The sequence below is a fragment of the Ovis aries genome, chromosome 4 (genome assembly GCF_016772045.2).
Source record: "Ovis aries strain OAR_USU_Benz2616 breed Rambouillet chromosome 4, ARS-UI_Ramb_v3.0, whole genome shotgun sequence".
NCBI lineage: Eukaryota > Metazoa > Chordata > Mammalia > Artiodactyla > Bovidae > Ovis > Ovis aries.
Window position 1 is genome coordinate 116,640,214 of NC_056057.1, and position 27,041 is coordinate 116,667,254.

Below are 27,041 nucleotides of genomic sequence, written 5' to 3' on the forward strand. Positions count from 1 at the left end.
TATACATATATCCCCTCCCTCTTGAGCCTCCCACCCACCTCCCTAGTAGCATTTCTTTAAAAAGGACAGAGCAGATTGTTAAAAATCTAGTCTAACGACCCAAGATTTCTCACAAGAGTGCAGCACATCTATAACCGGATTTACCTCCACCCCAGTATTTTGGGCTTATCTGCCCTATCCGCTTTTTCTCCTCCGTCTGTTCGTATTTTGTTTTCCCCTTTGTTTCAACATATACTACTAGAGCATATATTAATTTTACAGGCAGCTCTTCAAATTGTCAAGTTAAAACTTAAGTCTACAGCTGGCCCATCTTTACTTTCCTTCAGAGTAATACAAGCTATTTAGACGGATGCAATTTCAGTTACCTACCTTACATGTACTAGGCTTATAGGCAAGGGGATAACTAGAATGTTTATATTGTTTTTTCCTCCCATAAATTAGACATTGTTTTACACTGTCAATATTTCTTTAGATTTGCTCAAGGACTAATTACACTATCAATATTTCTTTAGATTTGCTCAAGGACTTTTTTCTCTACTCACTATTACTTCTTACATTTCAGACTTTGGGATAACATTCTTCCTCCACGAAGTCCACCTTTTAGAAGCTCCTTTACTGAGGCAATTTTTATGGTAAATTCTTAGTTTCTGTTCATCTGAAAATGTCTGTTTCATCCTCATTCTTAGGTAATCCATATAGAAGACTAGTCTGCATCAAAGTTTTCTGGAATGACATTAATGATCCAGCATTTGAGAGTTGAAAGCAGAAAGGAAGGGGCAAGGTAAGCAGTATATGGACTTTTGTATAGCATTTATCAGGTGAATGTCTGAAATGTCTTTCAAACACATTTTTTGAAAACTAGATTCTCACAGTGATCTTCATATGGACTATCTTACGACCCCCTTTTCTCTTTTAAACAAGGAAATGGAATAAATACCTTAAGTTCTGTACTCCCTCATCCCCGTTACTCTCCTGCTTCTACCCAGCATCGCATGATCTGCCATCTGGGACTCGGGATGTGCTGCTTCCTTTTTTTTTTTTAAACAAGTATTCATTTTTCTAGTGTTCAAGAAATCCCACTGGTATAATTTTTAGTTTAAAAGAATTTTTTATTAACCAGGGTTCTTAATTCCTTCCAACATGTCAGATAACAAATCTTTTTAAGATAACTAAGTCTTTGGTCTGACACATTAATATATAATTGATAATTTAAGTTAATAATAAAAGTTCATTATTTTTTAATCATGTTCCTGAAGAATAAGTTATAAATCTGTGAATAAGTCCATGAAATTAGCACTTCATTTATACAGAGGAGAAACGGCAACTCCTATCACAGTCAAGGCCAGAGTCCTGCTAAGAATTGCTGAGTTTTTCATAAACGTGTGTTAACACACATCCAGAGCTTGATAACGAAGGTAACAGAATTTTCACATAACAGCTAAAAGGAGAAGTCCTCTCCAGTGGAGCAAGAGACTGTCACTCTTATTGATCACACACTCTTACGGGGAGGAAAAATAAGCATATTCCCCCAACATACAAATATTTATAGATTAAGGGGAACTAAAGAGCCTCTTGATGAAAGTGAGAGAGAGTGAAAAAGTTGGCTTAAAGCTCAACATTCAGAAATCCAGAGAGATGATATGGGGTGGGAGGGGGGAGGGGGGTTCATGTTTGGGAACTCATGTACACCCATGGTGGATTCGTGTCAATGTATGGCAAAACCAATACAGTATTGTAAAGTAAAATAAAGTAAAAATAAAAATTAATAAAAAAATAATTATCTTCTATTAAACTCTGAAAAAAAAAAAAAAGAAAACTAAGATCATGGCATCTGGTCCCATCACTTCATGGGAAATAGATGGGGAAACAGCGTCAGACTTTATTTTTGGGGGCTCCAAAATCACTGCAGATGGTGATTGCAGCCATGAAATTAAAAGACGCTTACTCCTTGGAAGGAAAGTTATGACCAACCTAGATAGCATATTCAAAAGCAGAGACATTACCTTGCCAACAAAGGTCCATCTAATTAAGGCTATGGTTTTTCCAGTGGTCATGTATGGATGTGAGTTGGACTGTGAAGAACTGAGCGCTGAAGAATTGATGCTTTTGAACTGTGGTGTTGGAGAAGATTCTTGAGTCCCTTGGACTGCAAGGAGATCCAACCAGTCCATTCAAAAGGAGATCAGCCCTGGGATTTATTTGGAAGGACTGATGCTCAAGCTGAAACTCCAGTACTTTGGCCATCTCATGTGAAGAGTTCTCATTGGAAAAGACCCTGATGCTGGGAGGGATTGGGGGCAGGAGGAGAAGGGGACGACAGAGGACGAGATAGCTGGATGGCATCACTGACTCCATGGACATTGTGTCTGAGTAAACTCCGGGAGATGGTGATGGACAGGGAGGCCTGGCGTGTTGCGATTCGTGGGGCTGCAAAGAGTCAGACGTGACTGAGCGACTGAACTGAACTTACGTATAACATGTACTGCATGTAATAAAATACACAAGAATATAAAATGAAAAAGGAACTGTGGATAAAATATAGTAATAAAGTATATCAATAGCAAAATAACATTTATTGAGGGCACACAGGTAAGTGGGTGTAGATGACACTAATGTGATCTGATGTAATTTAACTTGATTAACAATTAGAATGCCATCATTTTAAATTCCATAATGTGGCTGAATAGCCTGATGACTTATTGCCTGCCGACAGTTTGGTTCCCCCTCAACTCACAACAAAAGCAGTCCCTAGACAAGGATTTTGTTTTTTAGGGAGAGAATCCCATGAGGCCGCATGAGAGTGGGGAAGTGAGAGGGAAGGGTGGAATGTGAGAAACAGTGAGAGAATGAGGAGACGGCTCCTACAGAGGCCGCCTGAGAAATACCTTGGTTCTCACCGAGGCGTGAGGAGTTACCAACCTACCAAGCGCTGGCCCTCACTGGTAAGGACTGCCCCGCCTGGCCCACATGCCGCCCAGCAGGCTCTGTGTCCAGACGACACCGCAGAAGTCGCTGGGGGGTTTCGGAACTGCAGGTTCCCCAAAGCTGGAGGAGCTGCAGGTACAGACAGCATATGCTGCATCTGCTATGCCTGCATTATGAAAATGATCTTTTAAGCCCTTACAGAGCAGCTTTGTTAGGTAAGTGAACATACAGTTAATTTTAACTAAACAGCTTACATTTAAATGATTACACCCTTGAGAACACCCGAGTCCATTGTTCTTTCCGCTTTTCCTGCAGGAAACCTCAAAAGTACAAGTGGCGTAGGGCAGCATGATGCACGGGTCGAACAAGCGACAGGGTCAGTCTGAATGTCAAGTGTCGATGACCCAGTCCCTTCTTAGATTAGAATCTATGAACCAAGGTTCTAAATTTTTCTTGCTCCTTCACCGCAGGCTACCTCGGGTGCCCCTGGAGGTGCATGCCTGGGGCCATTTCTGGTGCTTTCTGGCCATTACTGGACCAAGGGATATAAAGCCTTGTCCAGCTCTCAGCTGGCAGGTTTTAAATTCCTTTCAGGGTATGCCTGACCTATTCTAAATGGGTAAGAAAACACAAGTAATGTGCAATTATACTGTAGTTTTAGCATTTGTCTCTTACTTAACAAAGGTAGGAGGAGAAAGCGGTGATAGGACCAGATGGCTGGATGCCATCATGGACTCAATGGACACAAGTTTGAGCAAACTCCGGGAGATGGTGAAGGACAGGGAAGCCTGGCGTGCTGCAGTCCGTGGGGTCACAAACAGTTGAATATGACTGAGCAACTGAACAACAACAAACAACAAGTTACTTAACAAGAAAGATGAAAATTTCAACCTTCACAGAATTCTCCGAATGGGTATCTCATTTCCCCGTGATTTAACAATTATACAGAAACCCAACCACTGTGTCCTGGGATTCAGTATAACAGATCAGAATGCTCTGACTTCCCGTAGTCTTGGGTGTGAACGGCAGATTGGGTAGGCTCCTTGCTTTCATCCCCTTTACAGAAATAACAGCTCCATAGAAACATTTTCCAAGTTCACAGCTTCTTAAAGGAGTTACATATGAAAAATCAGAAAGGCGTTTCAACTTTCCTAAACAAGTATTTAACTGAGTTCCAGAAATGTGACACAAAGTTAGAAAACTCCATTTTATTTGGACTGAAATGTGTATCTTATGTATTTAGTTTTAAAACAACTTAATATAGTTTAACTATTATTATTATCACTCTGAATAATCTTCAACAACCCAGGAACAGAACAGTCTAAGGTTCCAGTTTAAGAACTCCATTCTGTGTAGAAACGTGGTTATGTTAGATTCCCTTAGAGTTTAAAATTTTAGAATCAAATCATTTTGGCCTATTAAACACTTTTTAAAACTTCCATAACATCTGACCAAAGACTGTTTTAAGATACACATCAACAAAACTCAACACCACTTTCTCCAATAGTAAAAAAGTGTTTTTTTAAATTGTTACTTTTTAAATGACGTGAAACTAAAGAAAACTGGTTGCCAGCTTTAGAATCATTTTGTTTGGAGAAGAGGATTCTGCGCTTCACTACCTGCTGCCACGCCTTACAGAGATAGGGCCTATAGTCCACATCCACGTCACTCGGGCGGTTAAAGGCGCAGGAAGGCCCTTCCTCCGGGTTTGAGGCTTTCTGCATTATACTCTGCGTTGTTGCAAAGAGGACCAAGCGATACTCGTTTACAAGCTTCTCTAAGAGGTGAGCGCACTTCTTCAGAGTCGACTCCTGTAAGTTAACACTTTCTCCTCCGTTTGCACGGTCTATCCAATAAAAAGCTGACAGGCTATCCAAAATCAAAAGGCAGACAGAAGGATGACTGCAGAGCATGGTTTGCAGCGAGCACAGGGTGAGGAGTAACTGGGTGCTACCACCGCAGTACAGCAGAAACAACCGGCCAAGGCAGTGGCGCACTGCTTCTTCAGAGCTCTGGGACAGCCGATGCTCCAGGACCGTAACCAGCCGGAGCATATCAAAGTGGTAATCTGTATCAATAAACACGACTTCTACTTCCAGTCCCCCTTCCGATTTCGGAAGTATACATCGTGCTGTCAGATGATAAAGCATTTCGGTTTTTCCTGTTCCTTCTGCACCATGAAATTCAAGAATATCACCTGTGTAAAATTTAAAAACGTCAGTCAAAATGCAGCAGCACAATAATGACAGGATACAAAATGAAGTCGGCAAACAATGTTTTTTATAAAGACATTTATGGAAATTTTCTCTTTTGAAAGAAAATCTAAACCCATTTGCCAAAAGGAATTTGTATACGCAAACACAAATAAAGAAATTAAACGTAAATCATTACATCTCACCTCTGAAAAAGGTGTTGGTTGTTAATCAGCACCAAGAAAATTTGACAAACAAGATGAGATGGTTGAAATGGGCCTATGGGCATCTCCTGGAGATGAGTTACAGCACTGCGAATAAACTGCCTTAGACCAAGCATCTTTTAAAAAGACACTGACTACTGGTACACATTTCTAGTCATTAATTACCCAATATCCGGTTTCTCCTTTTCCTTTAAGTGTAAAACCCCACTTTTGGGGGAAAAGCAATGTGCACAGCTTGAAAGCGATTTTCCCAGTCTTCCTTGCAAAGAGAGGCCACCGGATACCACAGTGTAGCCACAGGCGGACGTTTGCTGGGGATTCCCAGTTGTGCTGGCCCGACACGGGCGCCACTTCTGCTCTGCTGCTCCCTTCTCAGAGGTGACAGCTATCTGGAAACAGCGAGGACGACAGGTACACACTGCAGAGGGGAGGCCCCGAGGAGGATGGAGCAGGAAGACTGGAGGTGCCCAGGACGTGGATGACAATGCAGAACCCTGCACACCAGCCACGCACAGCCTGCCTCCACACCAACGTGAAGAACGTGAGTCATGAGGCTGGGCTTCTATTACGTGCAGCTGAAACACTCCCTAACAAGGGCTTCCCAAAGAGGCTGGCCTTCTGGGTGGAAGGGTTCTTGACTGTACAATTTCACGCACACAGGCAGTAGGGCCCACAGCCTTCAGGCCCTCAGTGCCAACTGCATCCCTGGGGGAAACACCTTGCACGTTTCCATACTGCCTTTAGTTGCCATGTGCTGTATGAATCCCGCTCGACACTGTTTCGTTGAAGTGACACCTGCACTGTGAGTTATTTTCCGAGCATTATAAGTCAGGGTCAACTACTCCGAAGACTCAAATCTCTTTCTTGGCAGGTTCGAGTAAGTCTCGTTTATTGAGGACAGCACAAATGAAACACCTGGGGAAACTGTCCTGCCGCCAGACTTTCAAAATCCACTCAAAATGGGCTTCTCCATTCTTGTCTATTTGCCATTCACTTTACGGCTGAACAGTGTAACTGGAAACACCATGTTAAAAAGGCAGTTTCTTAGGCTCTGACCCGACTACAGGGTCTGTCTGAGAGTCCAGTTACTTTATTTCCTGTTATTACTAACAAACCATTGTATGTTGGAACACTCACAAATAATCTGTAAGAAATCTAGCAATCTGCCACCATACCATATTTAAGTAGTATAAAACTTCAGCCAAATTTTACTATAATCTTATATACAATTTGCAATTCAAATTTTTAATTAAAAAGATTCCCCTCGCCCCCATTCCCAAGATTTCAGCCTCAGAGAGTAAAATTATCTTCACATTAACAATTGTTCACGGATGCTCTTATGGTGACTAAAATTATATTCAGTTATATTCAACCCAGAAGTTCAGGTTACTCCCTCCTACCATATAGCTAAGGAAGAACTAAGTGGAAATCCTCCCCATACCCCCAAATAAAGTCTTTTACCGCCCCATATTATAGAAAGAGAATAAGCTACATCACTAGATGAAGGAACATTCACATTGAGCCAATAGTAATAGGGAAGGAAACACAGCTTAGCAACGTTAATGGGAAAGTGGCTGTGAGCACGCAGCAGGCCAGGCAGAGGCGTGGTGGGGAGATAACAAGCAGACCACACACATGCGCCTTTTTCCTGGCAAGTCGGCCCACAATGCCGAGGAACAGCCGTCAACGCTTCCACAGGGCTTTCCAGCTGAAAAAGGGAATCCTAATAACACCCAGAGGTAGGAAAAGCTAACTTGATTGTCGATCATCATTACATTTACAAGGTATGTCATTTCTGACGATTTACTTGATAGATTTCTTGTTCACTACTTTAAGGTAGGAACCTGAATACTCTATCCTTAGTGCAGAGTACACTATCTTTTGAATGCATTTCATTGGATTCTTCTCTTCTTAAGAACGTCTTGAAAGATCTAAAAAATGAAAATGTAAGTTCTCATTCCATGCAGAAAGTCAATTTTGGAACACAGCATTTTGAAAGGGAGCAGGTGTGGTAGGGAGGCGCAGGTGGGGTGTGGCTTTGGTTAGCAGAGTGGGCAGGTGTGAAGGCCACTGACCAAGGCGTGGAATGAGGGGCCAACACCAGAGATAAGCCAGGACAGGAGCCAATGGTTCAGGGCTGGTTCAGCCCCCGCCATCTGCCCCTGGGCCAAGTGTGCTGACGCTTCGTTTCTATCAAGTCTTCGGCCTCCTTCACTTACTCAGAAGGTAAGGGGAAACCTAGCGTAGCGACTTAAAAGTTCTCAAAGACAGGCTTGGAAGTACCATGTAAAGAAAAAACAAAACAAAACTGAGTAGAGAGTTTTCATCCACGTATCACATAAATATTCTAACAAGAATTTAGCTTTCAAAATGGCATGTTAAGATGTGTCTCTAGGTGTCAGAAATAAATACATCCTACGGCCACTAGGACTCAAGACTCATGACAGTAACAAGAAAGAGAGTGATTTAGGAATAAGCTACATAAAAACGGAGAACAGAAAACTCTCTAGGGGAGTGGGAGTGAACCTAAGACAGAGGCCGAAACTCAATTCTCAGGACACACCCACAGTTAGAGGAGCCAGCATGAAGGCAGGTACGACAGAAATTTCATAGGGATAGTACTAAATAATAGTAAATGCAGCAGCAAAGTTCTAGAAATGAAAAAAGAGCCCGGGAGAGGTGAGGAACAGATCACCGGCCTGTCCTGGATAGTAACCTGACCGCAGTAAATGTACAGTCTGCAAAAGCACCTTTAACACAAACATTTTATGAGCCAAACTTTAAAAACAGAGATGCTCAGTCTGCAACAGCACCAGAGGGAGCAGGCACTGTCTTTAGAGAAGAGCAGGATGGAAATCAGCCTGGAGGAAGGGAGGCACACATGAAGAACCAGAAAAATAACAATGGTTTAGGCTCGTTTCAAGAGTAAAAATTAAACAGCAATTTCATGTGGCTGGAGAGTCAAATGAAGATAAGGTAAGATAAACGTAACATATTCTGAGGCAACAGAGGAGGGACTCAGCAGGGAGCTAGAAACCCAAGATATTGGAGAGAGGGTAACTGTGAGACCTCTCCGGATGTTTTCTGGAGTTCTCAGAACAGAGGAAAAATGAAAACTTTGCTAAGTGTTTTCTTGGATAGAGCGGTGGGGCTCATAAACATTTTTTCAGCGTAATTCAAAAGAGTAAGGCTTTGAGTGCACTCTCCTACAAGATCTAACGAGGCTTTCTAAACCCATGCATTAACTGAGACCAGCCGGTGTGGTGTGAATATGGATTCTTCATAGCCCTGGTTCAGCATGAATGAAACTGAGACAAAGTTTAAGGCTGTCTAAGAGACTATTAGGTAGGTAGAAGCACTCTTCCCCTTTTACAGATTAGTAGCAAAGTGAGGGGGAAAAGGGCATTTCTAACAACCGGGTAAGTAAAATCTGCCAACTTGGAAATTAAAGATGAATATGATCATTAACTTCTTGAACTAGATTCTCTACAAATATGTTTGTTTAATGATGAACTGAAATAAATTTCATTGATTTTTATAAACATTTACTACCTAATCATAAGATCAAAAATAATATTCAAACATAATGTTCTATAGGGAGACATGGTCCTTTTAACTGCATCTGAAACACTATCTCGTAAGTTTCTGTGAGCTGTTAAGAGAAATCTTGCCCTAGTCCAGTCAAATTACTGAGTATGACAACTGGTAGTTAAAGAAAAAACCCAAACCAAAAAAAAAAAAAAAAATCACCTCTACAGTTTGACAGTTGACAAGTTAAACTAAACCAGAAAATCTGGATGGTTTGGCCTTGATAGTTACCATCACAAATAGAATGCTGTAAGGGGTTTGGGTAGCAGATTGTCAGAGTGAGTTTATGAATCTAAAGAGCCTTCAAAATAAGGAAAAGAGAGAAAAGCCAAAAAATACATCCTCTAGGTACCAACGTACTTCCTTGGTGGCTCAGACAGTAAAGAATCTACCTGCAATGCAGGAGACCTGGGTTTGATTTCTGGGTTGGGAAGATCCCATGGAGGAGGGCATGGCAACCCCCTCCAGTATTCTTGCCAGGAGAATCCCATGGGCAGAGGAGCCTGACAGGCCACGGTCCATGGGGTCTCAAAGAGTCAGACACGACTGAGCAATCATATAACAAGCGTGCTGCATTTGCAGAGCAATCCCTATTGTACTGGAGAGAGAATGAGCTTACACACGGTCCTGAATAACTACTATCCAGTAAAAGCATTAAAAACGTTTCACAACAGTATTGGAGATGCTTGTAACTCCTCAATCTCTTACTGCTTCAAAATGAACTTCCCTGCAACACTTTCGGTTAAAGTGCTGTTGCTGATAAATAACCCTTATAATCCTGGTCTTATGTCTGCTGTTGCTCTAAAGAGTATTCATCTAATCAGGTATTTTTTTCATCTAACTAGTTTTATAGCTCTAAGATCTATCATAATTTTAAGTAAACTTCTTTGTTAGTGACTGAACATAATGGTGTTTTTTAAAGTTTCTATAAACATAACATTCAAATGTATAAGCTGTGCTTTGAATCCATGTTTTAATGTCAGTTCCATAAGGTTCAATGTAATAATATCCTTTCTAATAGACTAAAAAGATAGTTGAATCTTTTGTCTAATATGTTTGATCAAAATTTGTCATTTATTATTGACAGTTTATAATTTTTTTGACTAACACATATGCTCTATAGGAAATACTAAAAGGAGTCCTTCAGGAAGCATAAAAGGATAGCAGTAGACAGTAACTTAATTCCAAATGAGCAAATAAGGAACACAGGTAAATATAACTACATAGGTAAATGTAAGAGTTATGTGTGTTTTATAGTTGTAATTATTTTTTCATCTGATTTAAGAAACAACTGCATTAAGTAATTTTAATGATTTTAACTAAGCAAAATTTTAACTGTGAAGGGCATATACTGTATAAATGCATAATTTATAACAGCAAGAGGAAGGGGACAGGAATGGAGCTATGATGGCAAAGATTTTTTACAAAAAATATAGAAATTAAGGTGGTATGTAACCCATACTAGACTGTTATAAATTAAGATGTTGACTGTGATCCTGAGGGTGATCATGAGGTAACTAACGCAAAAAAGGTAAAAATAATGACAAGGAATTAAAATTATACACTAGAAAATATCTACTTAACACAAAGTGGAAGTGTTAGTTGCTCAGTCGGGTCTATTTTTTCTTTACTTTTTTTGTGTCCAACTCTTTGAGAACCCCATGGATGGCAGCCCACCAGATTCCTCGGTCCATGGAATTCTCCAGGCAAGAATACTGGAGTGGGCTGCAATGCTCTTCTTCAAGTGATCTTCCTGCCTTGGTGATCGAACCCAGGTCTCCTGAGCTGCAGGCAGATTCTTCACCACGTGAGCCACCACCGACGCCCACTGAACACAGAGGAAGACAGTAAAGGATGAACAGAGGAACAAAAGAGATGCAGGGCACATATGAACAGACAGCAGGATGGCACCCATAAGCCCCGTCTTAACTAATAACAAACGGACTGAACAGTCCAAACAAAAGGCAGAGACTGACAAAAGGGAATAAAGAAACATGATCCAACCACAGGTTGTCGACAGCGGGCATACTTTACAACCCAAGTCACAAGGTTGATACTGAAAGGACAGCAGACGAAATGCTATGCAAGCGTAACCAAGAGAGACTAGAAGTGGCTAGCCCGTCACCAGACAGCATACGTCTCCAGAACTTCATCACCTCCCAACACTGAAAATCTGTACCCAGTAAACAATTCTCTCTTCCCTCCCCAGCCCCTGGAAACCACCATTCCACTTTCTGTTTCTATGGATCTGACTATTTTAGACTCCCCATATAATACAGGGGACTCAGGAAGTATTTTTCTTTTTGTGACTGGCTTATTTCACTAAGCATGTCCTCAAGATTCATTCATGTTGTAGCATGTGTCAGAATTGCTCTCCTTTTGAAGGCTGAATAATATTCCATTCTATGTACAGACCACCTTTGTTTAAATCCATTCATCTGTTGATGAGCACTTGGGTTGCTTTCATCTCTGAGCAACTACTGTGAATAGTGCTGCTATGAACACAGGTATGCAAATAATATCTGTTCAATACCCTGCTTTTGATTCTTTTCAACTGTATGCCCAGAAGTACAATGGTAGTTCTATATTTTACTTTTTGAGGAACCCTCAAACTGTTTTCCATAATGGCTGCACCATTATGATCCCATTTTTATGATCCTAACATTTTATGATCCCATCAATAGTGCACAATGGTACTAATCTGCTCACCGCCTCACTGACACTTGTGAGTTTGTTATGACAGTAGCCATCTTAAAGGGTGTGAGATGACAAAGAGAAACATTTTAAAATTATTAATAAGTCAACTCATTGATAAGCTATAATAATGATAACAAACATACATGTGCCCAATACTACATGAAACCCACAAAAACTGATAGGGAGAAACAGACAATTCACCAATAGTTGGAGACTAAAAGACTAAAATATCCAACTTTCAATAACGGACAGAACAACTAGACAGAAGATCAGCAAGGAAAAGGATACTTCAACAACACTAAAAGCCAACTAGAACTAAGAGACACCAATAAAACGCTTGGCCCAGCCACAGCGGAGTACACATTCTTCTCAAGCACACATGGGACATTCTCCAGGATGGACCATATGCTTGGCCAGAAAACACAGCTCAATAAATTTAAACAGACTGAAATCACAGAAGTATGTTCTCTGATCAGAAAATAATGAAAACAGAAATCAGTTACAATGTTACCAAAAGCCCTAAATCTTTTAGACCCTGGATTAGGCAATGGCTTCTTAGCTTTGATACCAAAGACAAGAGCAAGAAAAACTGGATAAATTGGCGGACTTCATCAAAATTAGTAACTTTGTGCCTTAATGGAGAAAAGAAACTACAAAATAGGAGGAAATATCTGCACATCACATATTTAATAAAGGCTTGTAGCTAAAATATATAAAAGACTCACCTCAATAATAAAAACACAGACCAATTTTATAAATAGGCAAAAGATCTGATATTTCCCCAGGTTACACACACAAATTGCCAAAAAGCACATGCAAAGATGCTTAACACCATTAGCCATTAGGGAAATGTAAATCAAAACCACAATGAGGTATCACTTCATTCTCAGTGGGAAGGCTATAATCAAAAAGACAGACAATAGCTGTTTGCAGGATCTGGGCAAACTGGAACCAGTACACACTTCACTGACGGTGACAGGTGAAGTGTGGGTGTCCCAGCAGGCGCTTTAGACAACAGCCTGGAAATTTTGCCAAAGGTTAAACACAGAGCTACCATACAACCCAGCAGCTCCTCTCGTAGGTATTACCCAAGAAAACTGAAAATATTTCTCCAGAGAAAAACTTGTACACAAGATGATCACAGTAGCATTATTCTTAATAACCAAAAAGTAGAACCCACCCAAATGGCCACCAACTGATGAATGGATACAACGGAACATTAGTCAACAAAAAGGAACAAACTACTTGATGCGTGCTACAGTGTAATAAATCTTGAAAATATGAAGCAAAGTAGACATCAGTGACAAAAGACCATACACTGGATGGTTCCAACGACACGAAATGTCCAGAAAAGGCACATCACTGAAGCAGAAAGCAGATTAACGGGTGCCTGGAGCTAAGGGACACGAGAGGAATTGAGAAGCAACTACCAACAGGCACGGGTGTCTTTTGGGGGTGAAGAAAATGTTCTAGAACTGCCTGCGCCAACAGACGCGTAAGTGCAAACTGTCCACTTGAGCGGGTGAACTGCATCCCTTTAAAGACTATCACACTGGGAAAGAAAACACACACACACACACATCTAAGCACACCACCTTCTTTTTTCAGTTTTCCCTAGTGGAGAAGTGTTAGTAGAATAAGCGGGTATCATTTTCCCTATTGTAAAAATATTCACAGAACTACCAAGTACCTAAGAACCTTCCTGTGATCCTCAAACTTGTAAGGAAACAATAAGCAACAAACTCCCACAATTACTGTGCTGGGATAAGAGAGGTTGTTTACACGGAAGACTTACTGAAGGTAAACCAGCTCCATCTCAGCTGGCAGACAACGAAGGCTAAAAAGCGAGCAGCCATCATCTCTGTCCCAGTTTTTAATTTCACGTTTAATCCATGTAGGCTCTTGCCAGAAGTGTGAGTGTATATATGAATGCGTGTGTGTGGGTGTGTTAGTTGCTCAGTCGTATCCAACTCTTTGCAACCCCATGGTCTGTAGCTCACAGGCTCCTCTGTCTATGGAGTTCTCCCAGACTAGAATACTGCAGTGGATTGCCTTTCCCTTCTCCAGGGGATCTTACCAACCCATGGGTCGAACCTGGGTCTCCCACATTGCAAGCAGATTCTTTACCATCTGAGCCACCAGGGAAACCCATATATGGATATATGTGGGGGGGAAAACTTGTTTTATAAAACTTAATTTATGATACTATATTTTGGATTGAGACTGTGTTTTTACCATGCACAGGTGACTCTTCATCAGCAAACAGATGTGGTTCTATTTCTTTCAAGGAACTTCTACCTTCCAGTCGGGCAAGGAGCTTGCAAAAGGCAGGAAAAAAAGAGAGAGAAGGAAAATTTATTATCTAAAAATTTAAAATTCAACACACACACACACACACATAATCCTACAAACCAATATTTATACAATTTACCAAAAGTCTGTAAGAAACTTTTCATCAGCATTTTGAGGATTTGGAGGAAATTATGAAATAGAAAATATAATTTAGCAGAAAAGTTGTGTTCATTTACCCAGAATATACTTTATTTTTTACATACCAAGTACTCTTGGTATAAAATGAGTCTCTGCCTTCAAAGAAGCCGATAGCATAGTTGGGGACACAGAATCAAACTAACTGCACAGTATTTACCTTCCTTACTTGCTATAATTATCTTTCTCACTATGCCCACCACACTTGTCACACAGGTATCAACTTTCGTCTGTTCATTATATTGCCAGCTCCTTATCTGGTGGAGGGGATGGGAAGGGAAGGGACAATGGAGAAAAACTCTCCCTGAGAAGCTCCAAATACTTGAATCTGTGAACAGGGCACATAGGCAGGCATAGCTGGCAGATGCAACATCAGCCAAGATTAAAAGGTTATAAACAGCTGTGTGTAGGTAAACTGTAAGGAGATCTGAAATGCCAGAGCCTGCGGCACAAAACAGGTAGGACATAATGAAGTCCTAAAGAACAGAAGTCAGATCACAAAAGATCTTGGATGTCACCTTTATGAGTTTGCTCTCTCGTTTGTAGATTAGAGCAAGGGGTTTTCAGAAGCAATGAATAGACTTCCCTGGTTGTCCAGTGGTTAAGAATCCGCCTGCCAACGCAGGAGACACGGGTTCGATCCCAGGTCCGGGAAGATCCCACATGCCAGGGAGCAACTCGGCACAGTTACTGAGCCTGCTCACCTTAAAGCCTGTGCTCTGCCACGAGAGAAGCCTACACACTGCAGTGAAGAGCAGCCCCACCCAGCACAACCGGAGAAAGTCTGTGCACTGCAACAAAGACCCAGCACAGCCAAAAATAAACCATAAGTTTAAAAAAAAAAGAAGCAATTTACAACAGTTAAGAGTAGACAGAAGCTGACCCACTAGATCTCTGGGCTTGAGTTTCTCATCGGTAAAAGGAAGAAAAAAACAGTATTTCCTTTACAAGACTGCTAAGGATTCAACGTGTTCCAAGAGAAACTGATGCCTAGAGTGGTGGCGTGAGGGGCTGGAGGCAGCTCAGCCTCAGTTATTGGTGGGCTGACTATGTCCACACGACAAAGCCCCATGAAGACTCTGGACACCAAAGCCCAGGTGAGCTTCCTCGGCCGGCACACTGTTCTCGCTATCGCTGGGGAAAGCTAGCACTGACCACCCTCCACCAGGACAGGATAACTGGAGGCTCCCTGTTCGGAATTCTGGATTTTGTCCCACTGTATCTCTTCCCTGGGCTGATTTCAATGTTTCCTTTTGCTGCAGTAAACTATAAGCGTGACTAAGCTTTCAGTGTATTCTGTAAGTCCTTCCAGCAAATCACTAAACCTGAAGGTAGCCTTGGGAACCGCCAAACATGGAATTAATGTCTGAATGAGAGAGGGGGTGAGGACCTGAAACTCTGCAGGACCTGAAACTCTGGAGTCCTGGGGACTTCTCCCAACTTCACACAAAGAAAGCACTTCTGCTGCAAACCGACATGCAGTGGGTTTTCTCTAGGAAAAGCACTTGTGATTATCTGAGATGGGTACTTTTTCACAAAACACTTTTATTTGAAGAATGACTGACAAAGTATGATTACACAAACTTCGGTATCTGTCAGACATCTTATTGAAAATGAAGAAAGTGAGCCTATCACTTTAAGGAAAAGTAACTGACAGTATTTGCTGCCAATGATAAAATGTGAATTTTGGAAAACTTATCTACTACTGTGAGCTTGACAGCATCCCGATACTTAAGGTACTGCTGAAATCACTGGTGATTTTAACGAATGTGATTTTGGGGGGCTAATTATTTAACAAATGCGTAAATACTTGGAAGATCTACATAACTCAGTGAACCATCATTTCCAAATGACCAATCACTGAGTAAAATTCACTCTCGGACAGTTTAAAGTTACGATAAATCAATGAATTATAACATATGAAAAGTCTACTGACATAATTTCATATTCTACAATGCAATTAACTTCACTACTTGTCAAGTTTTGGTATACTGTCAAGGAAGAATATCCACAATTGTCCAAAAATACTCCTCCCTTTTCCAGCTCTGTAAGAGCCGAGATGATCTTCACAAACTTTAACCAGAACAACATATAGTAATAGATCAGATACAGAAGGAGAGATGAGAACCCAGTTAATTTCACTCTTCACTACATTTTTTGTTTAGGAAAACATAGCTATTTTTCATAATAATACTTACACAAATAGGCAATATTAACAACGTATACAAGTCATCTGATGGGATGAAGTATCTTCCAAACCCAAGTAGAAAATACCCTAAATATTTGGCATAAACCTGACCATTACATAAATTTAAGTGAATGATGCCCAGATTTGAGGAGTTGAAAGAAGCAAGGTGTAATCAACCTAGAGCTTCAGAGGGGCAAAAAGTAAGTTAAGCCAAGGTACAAGGAATCCAACTAAGTTCTGCTTGACAGGACAGTTTAAATTCCTTTAGGGAAGATGACCACGTCAGGCAAACAGAGTTTGGTGATGGCAGCTATTAAGATACTTATTTCTCTTGATTCTCTAAGCAACCTTTCTGAGCCCAAATTTCCTAATTGGGAAAGAATACACGGAGGACACAATCTTCATCTATTTGGCACTTGAACTAAAATTGTAAATGAACAGTTTTGGCATTTGGTTTGCAAATCAGTATCTGCCAGGTTTTATCATCATAACAACACCTATCTAAGAACAGCTACCGTCTGTACTTGCTGCGGTATCAGCGGTACATGACTTACATACATTGTCTCTTTTAGCTGTTCCACTGACTCTATTTGTTGTCACTCTGCCTTCAGACGAGAAGATGAGCCAGGATTCTACCGGGACCTCTGGCTCCCAAAGCCTGGAGCTCCTCCCCTGCGCTGCAAAGCCTCAGAGTCTGTATCACTAAGTCGGACAAAAATTTGAGTGCAGGGACAACAGTTTTTGGATTTCCTCAGCTGAAGGTCAAAACAATCTAAGGTCCTGTCTAAACAATTACCTGGTCTCTCTCAACCATCTCTTGTAACACACCCTAACATCACAAGGATCCCCAAACGTTTTCTTTCAACAGCACAATCAACACTGGAGCAACACTACAAAGGGGGTAATACTTAATTATACAAATATCCATTGGTAAATATTCCAGTTTAATATTTCCAGTAAAGAATCCAGTGAATAAGTTGCTGGGCATACACAGATACAACAGACAGTTCCTATCCTCAAAGAACTGAATGGGGCAGAGTCAAAGGGTTCAAGAATTCAAGAAAGTATTGGAGGTGCTGTAACAGAAATGACATAGGGCTCTGTGAAGGCACTGAAAAGGCACAGTGGATTCTAATCAGTGTGAGAGGCTACTTTAATTTTGAAAGCGATTCAGCATATAGTTCTTTCAGGCACATACAAAATGTTCACTGATAGAGAAATGTCCTTTCCCTATACTCTAAAATACTGTAAGGCCCAGGCTATTGAATGAATGAAAACTCTATACATTCTTGAGGTCCACCTCCTTCCAGAAAGCTATTCCTATACTTCAGAACACGTTACCAGTCTCCCTCATCTGGACGTAAGAGCTTAAAGGAGAGGGCTCTATCTTGGCTCACCACCAATTCCAAAATGCTTTACATCTGGCACAAACTTAGTAGCTGCTTGTTAAGATGAAGGTAAACAGGGCACAGGTAGGTAGAACTGGGCAAAGGCTGGAGTGAAGGGATCCTTAAGCTATACAAATTTTCCTATGTTTGGACAATCTATGCAAAGTTCTACAAAAGTCCATGAGTATTCTTAGTTATTGCTAAAGTTATTAATAGTCATTAACAAGAGTCTGTTTTACAGGCAATCATACACCTTCAACGTATATGTTTATTATATATGCTTATAAAGTAGAATGTGTATCGTAAAGATGCTTTCGAGCATCATTTTATCTTTATGGAGAAGCTTACACTAGAGCAGGAAGGGGAGCTTAAAGAGCGAATCACCAGAAATGAATGGTATCAAGGCAGACATGCATATGTACTTGTCATTTGGTAAAGGCTCATTTCCCCTGACCTTTTGTGATGAAATCTGTTTGCAGATGGACCCAGCAGCAAGGTTTCAAACCAGTTATGTGTGAAAGTCCATCTACACTCTAAACCAAATATTCACCCCCTTGCCCTATAACAAGCTTGGACTTCCATCTACAAACTGAATACAATTTTTAGTAGTTTTCCTGCATATACAATATATAGAGGAAATTCACTCCAGGCAAACATGTGCAACTATAATAACAGTTTCCCAGGTGGCTCAGCGATAAAGAATCCACCAGTCAATGCAGGGGATGCAGGTTGGACCCCTGGGTCAGGAAGAGCCCCTGGAGAAGAAATGGCAACCCACTCCAGTGTTCTTGCCTGGGAAATCCCATGGACTGGTGGGCTATAGTCCACGTGATTGCAGAGTCAAACAGACTTAGTAACTAAACAACACATAACATAAAGAGACAAGCTGGAACATGTAGGAAGGCAAGGAAACAGCATCTATGTTAATATGTATGTGATCAATGCAAAATTTGGCCCTTATCATGGAGTCCCTTAAATCAGAGGACTAATTCTTTTCATTTATGAAATCAGGCTCTTCTGCTACTTAGAAAATTCAACTGCCCTTCAGGGCAGAGTACTAGGCCTGGCTCTTCAATAAAGCTTTTGTCTAAATTACATGGAAAAGACAGCTGTTACTCAGATACTAAATAGTACAAAAGCTCAACATTCAGAAAACGAAGATCATGGCATCCAGTCCCATCACTTCATGGGAAATAGATGGGGAAACAGTGGAAACAATGTCAGACTTTTATTTTGGGGGGCTCCAAAATCACTGCAGATGGTGACTGCAGCCATGAAATTAAAAGACGCTTACTCCTTGGAAGAAAAGTTATGACCAACATAGACAGCATATTCAAAAGCAGGGACATTACTTTGCCAATTAAGGTCCGTCTAGTCAAGGCTATGGTTTTTCCTGTGGTCATGTATGGATGTGAGAGTTGGACTGTGAAGAAGGCTGAGCACCGAAGAATTGATGCATTTGAACTGCGGTGTTGGAGAAGACTCTTGAGAGTCCCTTGGACTGCAAGGCGATCCAACCAGTCCATTCTGAAGATCAGCCCTGGGATTTCTTTGGAAGGAATGATGCTCAAGCTGAAACTCCAGTACTTTGGCCACCTCATACAAAGAGTTGACTCATTGGAAAAGGCTTTGATGCTGGGAGGGATTGGGGGCAGGAGGAGAAGGGGACGACAGAGGATGAGATGGCTGGATGGCATCACTGACTCGATGGACCTGAGTCTGAGTGAAGTCCGGGAGTTGATGATGGGCAGGGAGGCCTGGCGTGCTGCGATTCATGGAGTTGCAAAGAGTCGGACATGACTGAGCGACTGAACTGAAATAGTACAATTCCATCGTTTCTAGTATATTCCCTGAGAGTTACTGCCTTTCACTAATGTTTTAAAAAGCAATCATCCTATAAGAAAAATATATTGAAAGTCAGGGGGAAATTACTATACGTACTTAAGCAGCATTAATTTCTAGCAAAATAAAGACTAAATTTTAGTTTATGACACTCCACAAATTAGTAATTTCATTAAATGTACAGTGAAGATTTCACTAGGAAGTTATTATCAGACTGTGCTTCAAAATTTCACTTAGAAGAATCAACTATACACAAGACCTCAGAAAGAGATAACAAAGCGTAGACTCAAAACTGAAGAACCTTAACACTGGAGAACACTCCCTCCCCTGGCCTCCTGCCCCGCTTGTGAGGGACTCCGCTGGAGAAACATGTGAGGTGTATTCTCCTATCCTCTTGTTCTCTCTTCCCCAGGGAAGGAGGGATTTTCCTAATGGATTATTTTAGACACGCACTGATCAGCCTGTTCCGGGGTCCTGGCAGCTTGTCTGCAGGAAGTGCACCTTTCTGCCTTTCTAGTCTAGGAGGGGTGCTTAGAAATGAGCATTTGGCAACATGCAACCTTGAGAAAAGCACTCTTAGTGGAAGATGGAGACAGAAGCCAGATGTTGTTTAGTAGCTAAGTTGTGTCCTGCTCTTGCGACCCCATGGATTGCAGCCCACCAGGCACCTCTGTCCATGGGATTTCCCAGGCAAGAACACTGGAGTGGGTTGCCATTTCCTTCTCCAGGGGATCTTTCTAACCTAGGGACCGAAGCTGTGTATCCAGCACTGCACAGGTATTCTTTACTGAGTTACTGGGGAAGACCTACTGAGCACCTGCAGTGAGCTAAACACTGTTCTAAACACTGAGACTTAAAGGAATAAAGAGAAATCTGCAATCATGATTCTTAAATGGCAGGGGTGGGAGGTGGGGAGACAACACATGTACAGTGTAAGCTGTCAGATGTAAGTGTTCAGAGGAAGAAACAGGTAAGTGGAATAAAGATTAACAGTAGGAAGGGCACTTCCCTGGTGGCTCAGTGGTTAGGAACCTGCCTGCCGATGCAGGGGACATGGGTTCAGCCCTCAGCCTGAGAAGACCCCACATGCTGCAGGACAACTGAGCCTGTGCGCCTCCACTACCGAGCCTGCGCTCTAGGGCCGGTGAGCCGCAGCTACTGAGGCCTGCACGCTCCAGGGCTCACACGCTGCAACAGGAGAAACCACCGCAGCGACTGACAGACAGCAGCCCCCACTCGCCCCAGCTAGAGAAAGCCCGCACAATGCCACGAAGACCCAGTGTAGCCATAAACAAATCTTAAAAAACCAACAGTAGAAAGGACCTCCTCATACAAGCTGGCTTGTGAACAGCAATGATGCAAGTGTGGAAGTGAGCCGTGTCACCTTCTGAGGGAGAAGTATCTAGGCAGACTCCACAGGAACTGCAAAGGCTCTGAGGCCGAGGCAGATCTGGTACATTCAAGGAAGAGCAAGAACAGTGAGTCTGAAGAAGAGTGAGGGAGAGGAGATCACAAAGGCAGGAGAGGAGAGCTGAGGTTATCGGTGGGGCTGAAGGACAAATCACAGTTTGCAAATCATGTAAGAAACAGGATTCCAGGTTCTACCATGAATGATACAGGAACCTCCGGAAAGCTCTGGGCAGTAGAGTCTGCTTCTGTTTTGAATGGAGCATCGTGGATACTATGTGGAAAATACATTAGAGGAAGTGTGAACAGGGTGGAGCGGAGGCCAGTCAGGAGGTCACTGCAGTCAAGCAGGTAATGGTCACCAGGAAGAGGAACGGCTGCAGGAAAGGTAGTGAAATGTGGTCAAACCCATGAAGACACACTGACGGCACAGACGACGGGACGCACTCACGAATGCGGGCTGACAGGAGGGGGAAACGCGGATTCAAGAATGACTTCAAGGGGTTTGGCTTGAACAAAAGGTAGAAAAAATCCATCATTTAACAAGATAGGGAAGGCAGAGGAGGCAGCAGGCTGGGGCTGGGTGTACATGTGTGGTGGTACACCAAGGCTTCAGTTTGGGGCAAGGCTTCTCCTATTTTCATCCAGGAGTCAATCATGATGAACATGTTAAGTGTGGGAGGCCTATTAGACATCCATGTGGGTATCAAGAAGGTACTAGAACATGTGTGGCTAGAATTCAGGCATAAGATTGGAATTGATACCAGGTATTTTGTAGAGACAAAGTGAATTAGCTAGGAAAGCACAGGTAGATTGGGAGTCCACTTGAAGTTGATGGTTATAAATTTAAGAATGAAATCAGTCAGCCTGGTTGTGATTTTCTCTAGCAATATCCAGCTGAGTGGGTAGACAGTAAACAGTAGGAAGGAGACAGTTAGGTTTAACCATGGTCAGGAAAGTAGTTGAGTTCAGTCATGTCCGACTCTTTGTGACCCCATGAACTGCAGCACACCAGGCTTCCCTGTCCTTCACTAACTCCTGCAGCTTGCTCAAACTCATGTCCATTGAGTTGGTGATGCCATCCAACCATCTAAGCCTCTGTCGCCCCCTTCTCCTCCTGCCCCCAATCCCTCCCAGCATCAGGGTCTTTTTCCAAGGAGTCAGTTCTTTGCATCAGGTGGCCAAAGTATTGGAGTTTCAGCTTCAACATCAGTCCTTCCAATGAACACCCAGGACTGATCTCCTTTAGGATGGACTGGTTGGATCTCCTTGCAGTCCAAGGGACTCTCAAGAGTCTTCTCCAACACCACAGTTCAAAAGCATCAATTCTTCAGTGCTCAGCTTTCTTTATAGTCCAACTCTCACATCCATACATGACTACTAGAAAAACCATAGCCTTGACTAGATGGACCTTTGTTGGCCAAGTAATGCCTCTGCCTTTGTAGGTTAGGATGTAAAAAGACAAGGAAGTTGAAAGTACTCACAATGGAGTAACGGTAATGCTGGAGCACTGATTCTGTTCTGGGTAAGAAGGGATGAAAAGAGAGAAGGGGACAGATGTTGTTCTATCACTGCAAGACCAAATATTATTTAATAAACACTACTTGTCTTATGTAATATTTGCCTCTTGTGGCTCCACATGGGTTCACAACCTAGGCTTCAAGGCTCACCAAAGTGGCCCTCCTATGCGTCACAGCACGGTGGGGGGTGTTGTTTGGCACACCAGCCCTCTTGTGCCTCTTTGACTGCCAGCAACAGCCAGGTATGGGCCCGACGCTCCAGCACCATCCATTTTCAGGGCTAGTTGATTCGGCAGGTGAGTTGAACCTTTTTAAGAAAAGAAAACCAGGGGATTTCTAGGTGGACCAATGGTTACAATTCTGCACTGTCACTGCCAAGAGCACAGGTCAATACCTGGTTACAGAACTAAGATCCCGTGTGCAGCACAGTGCAGCCAAAACATAAAGAAAACCAGGCATTACTATTAATATTTATCAAGTGTGTACTGTGCAGGGAATACTGTGCTTAGTGGAAGGATATGCAGAAATATAAGGACTCACCTTCTAGAAGTACAGCTGAAAGGGAACTGAGAATTTATCATCTATCACCCTCACCTTACAGCTAGAAGCCAAGGTTTAATATATGTGCTCAGCCGTGTCCCACTTTTTGCAGCCCCATGGACTGTAGCCCACCAGGCTCCTCTGTCCGTGGGATTTTCCAGGCAAGAATACTGGAGTGAGTTGCCATTTCCCCCTCCATGGGCTCTTCCTGACCCGGGGATAGAACCCCCATTCTTAGGTCTGAGTTGGTAGGCAGATTCTTTATCACTAGCGCCACCTGCGAAGCCCCAAGGTTTAATAACTTATACAAAATCTCTCAGCTTGCTGCCGGCAGAGCCAAGACTAGAATCAAGATCCAGCACTCTCCATCTCAGCCTCCAAAACAATGACATTAGGAAATTTCTGGCAGGGAATTCCCTAGTGGTCTAGTGGTTCGTGTACTTCACTTTCACTGTGGTGGCCTGGGTTCAATAACTGGTTGGAAAATCATCCCACATGTTTTGGCTGAGCAGAGCAGCCAAAACATCAAGAGAGAGAGAGAGAGAGAGAGAGAGAGAGAGAGAGAGAGAGAGAGAGAGAGAGAGAGAGAGAGAGAGAATTTCTGGGAAACGTCACAAAAATCCACCTTGTATGCATACTAATTGCTTCAGTCATGTTCAACTTTTTGCAACCCTATGGACTATAGCCCTACAGACTCCTCTGTCCATGGGATTCTCCAGGCAAGGATACTGGAGTGGGTTGCCATTTCCTCCTCCAGGGGATTTTCCCCACCCAGGGCGCGAACCCTCATTGGCAGACGGGTTCTTTACCACTAGCACCACCTTTGGGACATGATAATTGGGGTAGAGAGGTTTCCAACTTTTCACTTCATACTACTGGAATTTTCTGCCATAAGCATGTACTACTTTAATAATAAATACAATAGAAACTATCATAATAAAATTAAAAGAGAAGAAAGAGTATATTGTACATGTCAACCAAAACTGGACAGTGAATTTTTTTATCCACCGGTTACTTTTATACTTAACAAATACTGGCATTTTTGAGAAAACTCAACGTATATCACTACTTAACAACTATATGCAAATACAGCCACTTGGTGGGTGATACCAAAATATTGCCAAAAATCTTTTCTAATGTTCAGAGGAATATAAAAGTAAAAATACCATTGCTACTGTTTAAAAGTAAGGTAAAGAACAGACTATCTACCATAAATTGCATTCCAAGGTGTGTCTTCTTTAAATCAAGGGCTCACTATGTAAGTTTCCCACTTGCTCTCTCGCCTACTAGAAATTGCACCCCTGGAATCTGCTTTTAAAAAAAAAATCCTCTTTGCAACTTTTGTGTTTTTTTAAGACCCTGTATGAAATGTCTTTTGCCTCCTAGTCACAAGATGTAGGGAACGTTAGCTATTTTATAATATGGCTATTCTTGTGAATTAAAAATTTAAAGTAGCTTATTTCAGTTTCTTGCGATACTCTGTGACCTCAGATATCTTCCTCAACACAGTGACTCCAAGAAGTTCATGTAGTAGACTAATGTACAAAGAAAATAAACAGAATCCAAATAAATTCAACAATGGCCACAGGGTGCCCAGCAATTAAGAAAAAAGAGGCTTGTTTAGTTGGTTTTGTTGACAAAAAGGAAAAAGAATAAAGAAGCATCCTCCCCACCCCCATCCGCTCTGTACTCCAAAGTAATTCTAGTAAGGCAATCTTGCTGAGGATCGCCAGGCAGGCAGACGATGTGATGCATTTTTTGTTCAGTGATTTGACTGCACTGGGTTCTCAGTTTTCAGATACTAGTCTTGTTCTGACTGCAAAAGTCATCTGAGTTTAACCTGGGATTCAAATTATCATTTCAGTCAGTAAGCTTGTAGCTGTACGAGTTCTTACAGGGAGAGGCGCCTCTAAAGGAGCAAGGGTTGGCAAACTACAGCCAGCAGGCCAAATCTTGATGTTTAAAAAAAAAAAGGTTGGGACTTCCCTGGTTGCTTAGTGATAAAAAATTTGCCTGACAATGTAGGAGATGTGGGTTCCATCCCTGGTCCAGCAAGACCCCACAGGCCGTGGAGCAACTAAGCCTGCGCCACAACTATCACGCCTGTGCTCTAGAGCCTGGGGACCACAACTACAAAGCCCACTTGCCACAGCCACCTAAGCCTGCTGTGCGGTACAGGCCGCGCTCCCGACAACAGAAGCCCCCGCGCCACAACCAGAGAGCAGCCCCCACTTGCCACAACTACAGAAGGCTGGTACAGCAATGAAGACCTGGCACCAAAAATAAGATCCCCCAAAAGAACAAAAGGTTTATTGGAACAGAGCCACACTCATTTGTTTACACGTCTCTGCCTTCACATTAAACAGCAGAGCTGAGCAGTCCCGACAGACGGAATGGCCCGCAAAACCTAAATACACACTATCTGGACCCGAGCAGAAAGCTTGCTCATCAGTTCAGGGCGCTGCTACCCACCCTCCCTCCTCTATCAAAGATCCTCCATAACCTGCACTGCCTACTTCTCAGGGCTGACCTCCCAACACTGTGTCCCCACTAGCTCTGTTTGGATTCAACTACAAAGAACTACTTGCACTTCCCCTAAATCCAGCGAGCATAAACGTGAAGGTCGCTTGGTCGCGTCCCATTCTTTGCGACCCCATGGGCTATACAGTCGATGGAATTCTCCAGACCACAATACTGGAGTGTAGCCTTTCCCTTCTGCAGGGGATCTTCCCAACCCAGGGATCGAACCCAGGTCTCCCGCATTACAGGCGGATTCTTTACCAGCTGAGACACCAGGGAATCCCAAAAAGACTGGAGTGGGTAGCCTATCCTTTCTCCAGGGGATCTTCCCGACCCAGGAATCGAACCCGGGGTCTCCTGCAATGCAGGTGGGTTCTTTACCAACTGAGCTATCAGGGAAACCCAAAGGCAGAACCCACATACTTCCAACTCCCTGCCCCACGTCACCCCTTCCTTGCCAAGTCACCTTCAAAAGGTCCCTGAAACTTCAGCTGTCGCCTCCTCCTCCCAGTTAAGTCTTCCAGGTTGCCCAAGGCCCTGTAATTTGCGGTCAGCCTCCCTTCTGCAATAGCGGAAGCTGTTTCCTGCTTCTGACTCTAGATCTCGCACCCGCGGCGGACACATACTAAGTGCTTGGTCCTTGCTGGTTCAATTCCTGAATAAATCCTTGCAGGCCTCACACAGCTTGTGCGGCCCTGGATATTTAGGCTGGATATACATTGTAATAGCGAGAGCAGGACACCATAAGCAAAGACGTACAGAAGGCGAAGTGGTGCCACCTACTCAGACACCCCTGTTCTAGAAAAATCTATGAACGCTCAGCCGGGCGACACCCTACTTTTCTTAGCCTCTCCTGCACACCGTGTTTGACTGCCGTGCACAGGTTCGGCCCATAACGCTAGAGACTAGACAGCTCCCACTTTACACCCAGCCGTGTACGCAGTGAGCCCTCTGAGGGCCCCAGGTCTCCGGGGGACGCAAGTTGGGGGGACGGGGCAGCAGGGTCGCCGGCGCCCGGGCCCCGCGCGCCTCCTCCTTCTCCTGAGGGCCCGGGCCTCCCACGCCCTCTGGCCTCCCGCGGCCTCCCGCGCCCGCCCGTGGCCCTGTTCTCGTCTCCCTGGCTTTCACCCCGGCGCCTCTCACCTCCGTCCCAGATTCAGCCCTATGGAAGTCACTACACATCTCCCCGGAGGCTCGGAGCACCCGCCACTCAACCTTCCCGCCTGCAGCGCCATTTACCGCCCGGTGTCTTCCCCTCAGCCAGTCAGAGACGCTGACCCCTTGACCCCGGAGTGGGCTTGCGCACTGCGCCCAGCCTCCGCGGGGGAGCCGGCGGGCATGCGCACTAGGGCGTTCGAGCTGGCGGGTTCACTGACGTCAGACCCGCGTCTCCTAGGAGACTGGGAGACAGCTTGGGGGTTTATTTTCTCGTAAACTTCAATATGCTTTTGTTAGGTAAAACTAGCAGCGTGTGCTTGTGGTTCATGGTTGACTCTGAAAAAAAGTACATTAAATTTAAACGA

At 43.1% G+C, this 27,041-nt stretch overlaps 1 protein-coding gene across 1 annotated transcript; it reads right to left on the reverse strand.

Annotated features, from left to right (window-relative positions):
• Positions 1 to 1,088: 1,088 nt before the first annotated feature.
• On the reverse strand, positions 1,089 to 26,784 carry XRCC2 (X-ray repair cross complementing 2). The gene is made up of 3 exons (XM_004008182.6): positions 26,662 to 26,784; positions 13,862 to 13,943; positions 1,089 to 5,122 (listed from the first exon to the last, which is right to left on the reverse strand). The coding sequence occupies exons 1-3, from the start codon at positions 26,698 to 26,700 to the stop codon at positions 4,401 to 4,403; spliced, it is 843 nt and encodes a 280-aa protein (XP_004008231.1). The 5' UTR covers positions 26,701 to 26,784; the 3' UTR covers positions 1,089 to 4,400.
• Positions 26,785 to 27,041: the final 257 nt, after the last annotated feature.

What these genes read in the sequence shown, in the direction of transcription:
- XRCC2 (XM_004008182.6), bottom strand. Translation starts at nt 26,700, where the DNA reads ATGTGTAGTGACTTCCATAGGGCTGAATCTGGGACGGAG. An exon ending in GGGCTGAATCTGGGACGGAG is followed by an intron (nt 13,944 to 26,661) that starts GTGAGAGGCGCC and finishes GCCTTTTGCAAG; the next exon opens with CTCCTTGCCCGACTGGAAGG. An exon ending in TGAAGAGTCACCTGTGCATG is followed by an intron (nt 5,123 to 13,861) that starts GTAAAAACACAG and finishes AATTTTACACAG; the next exon opens with GTGATATTCTTGAATTTCAT.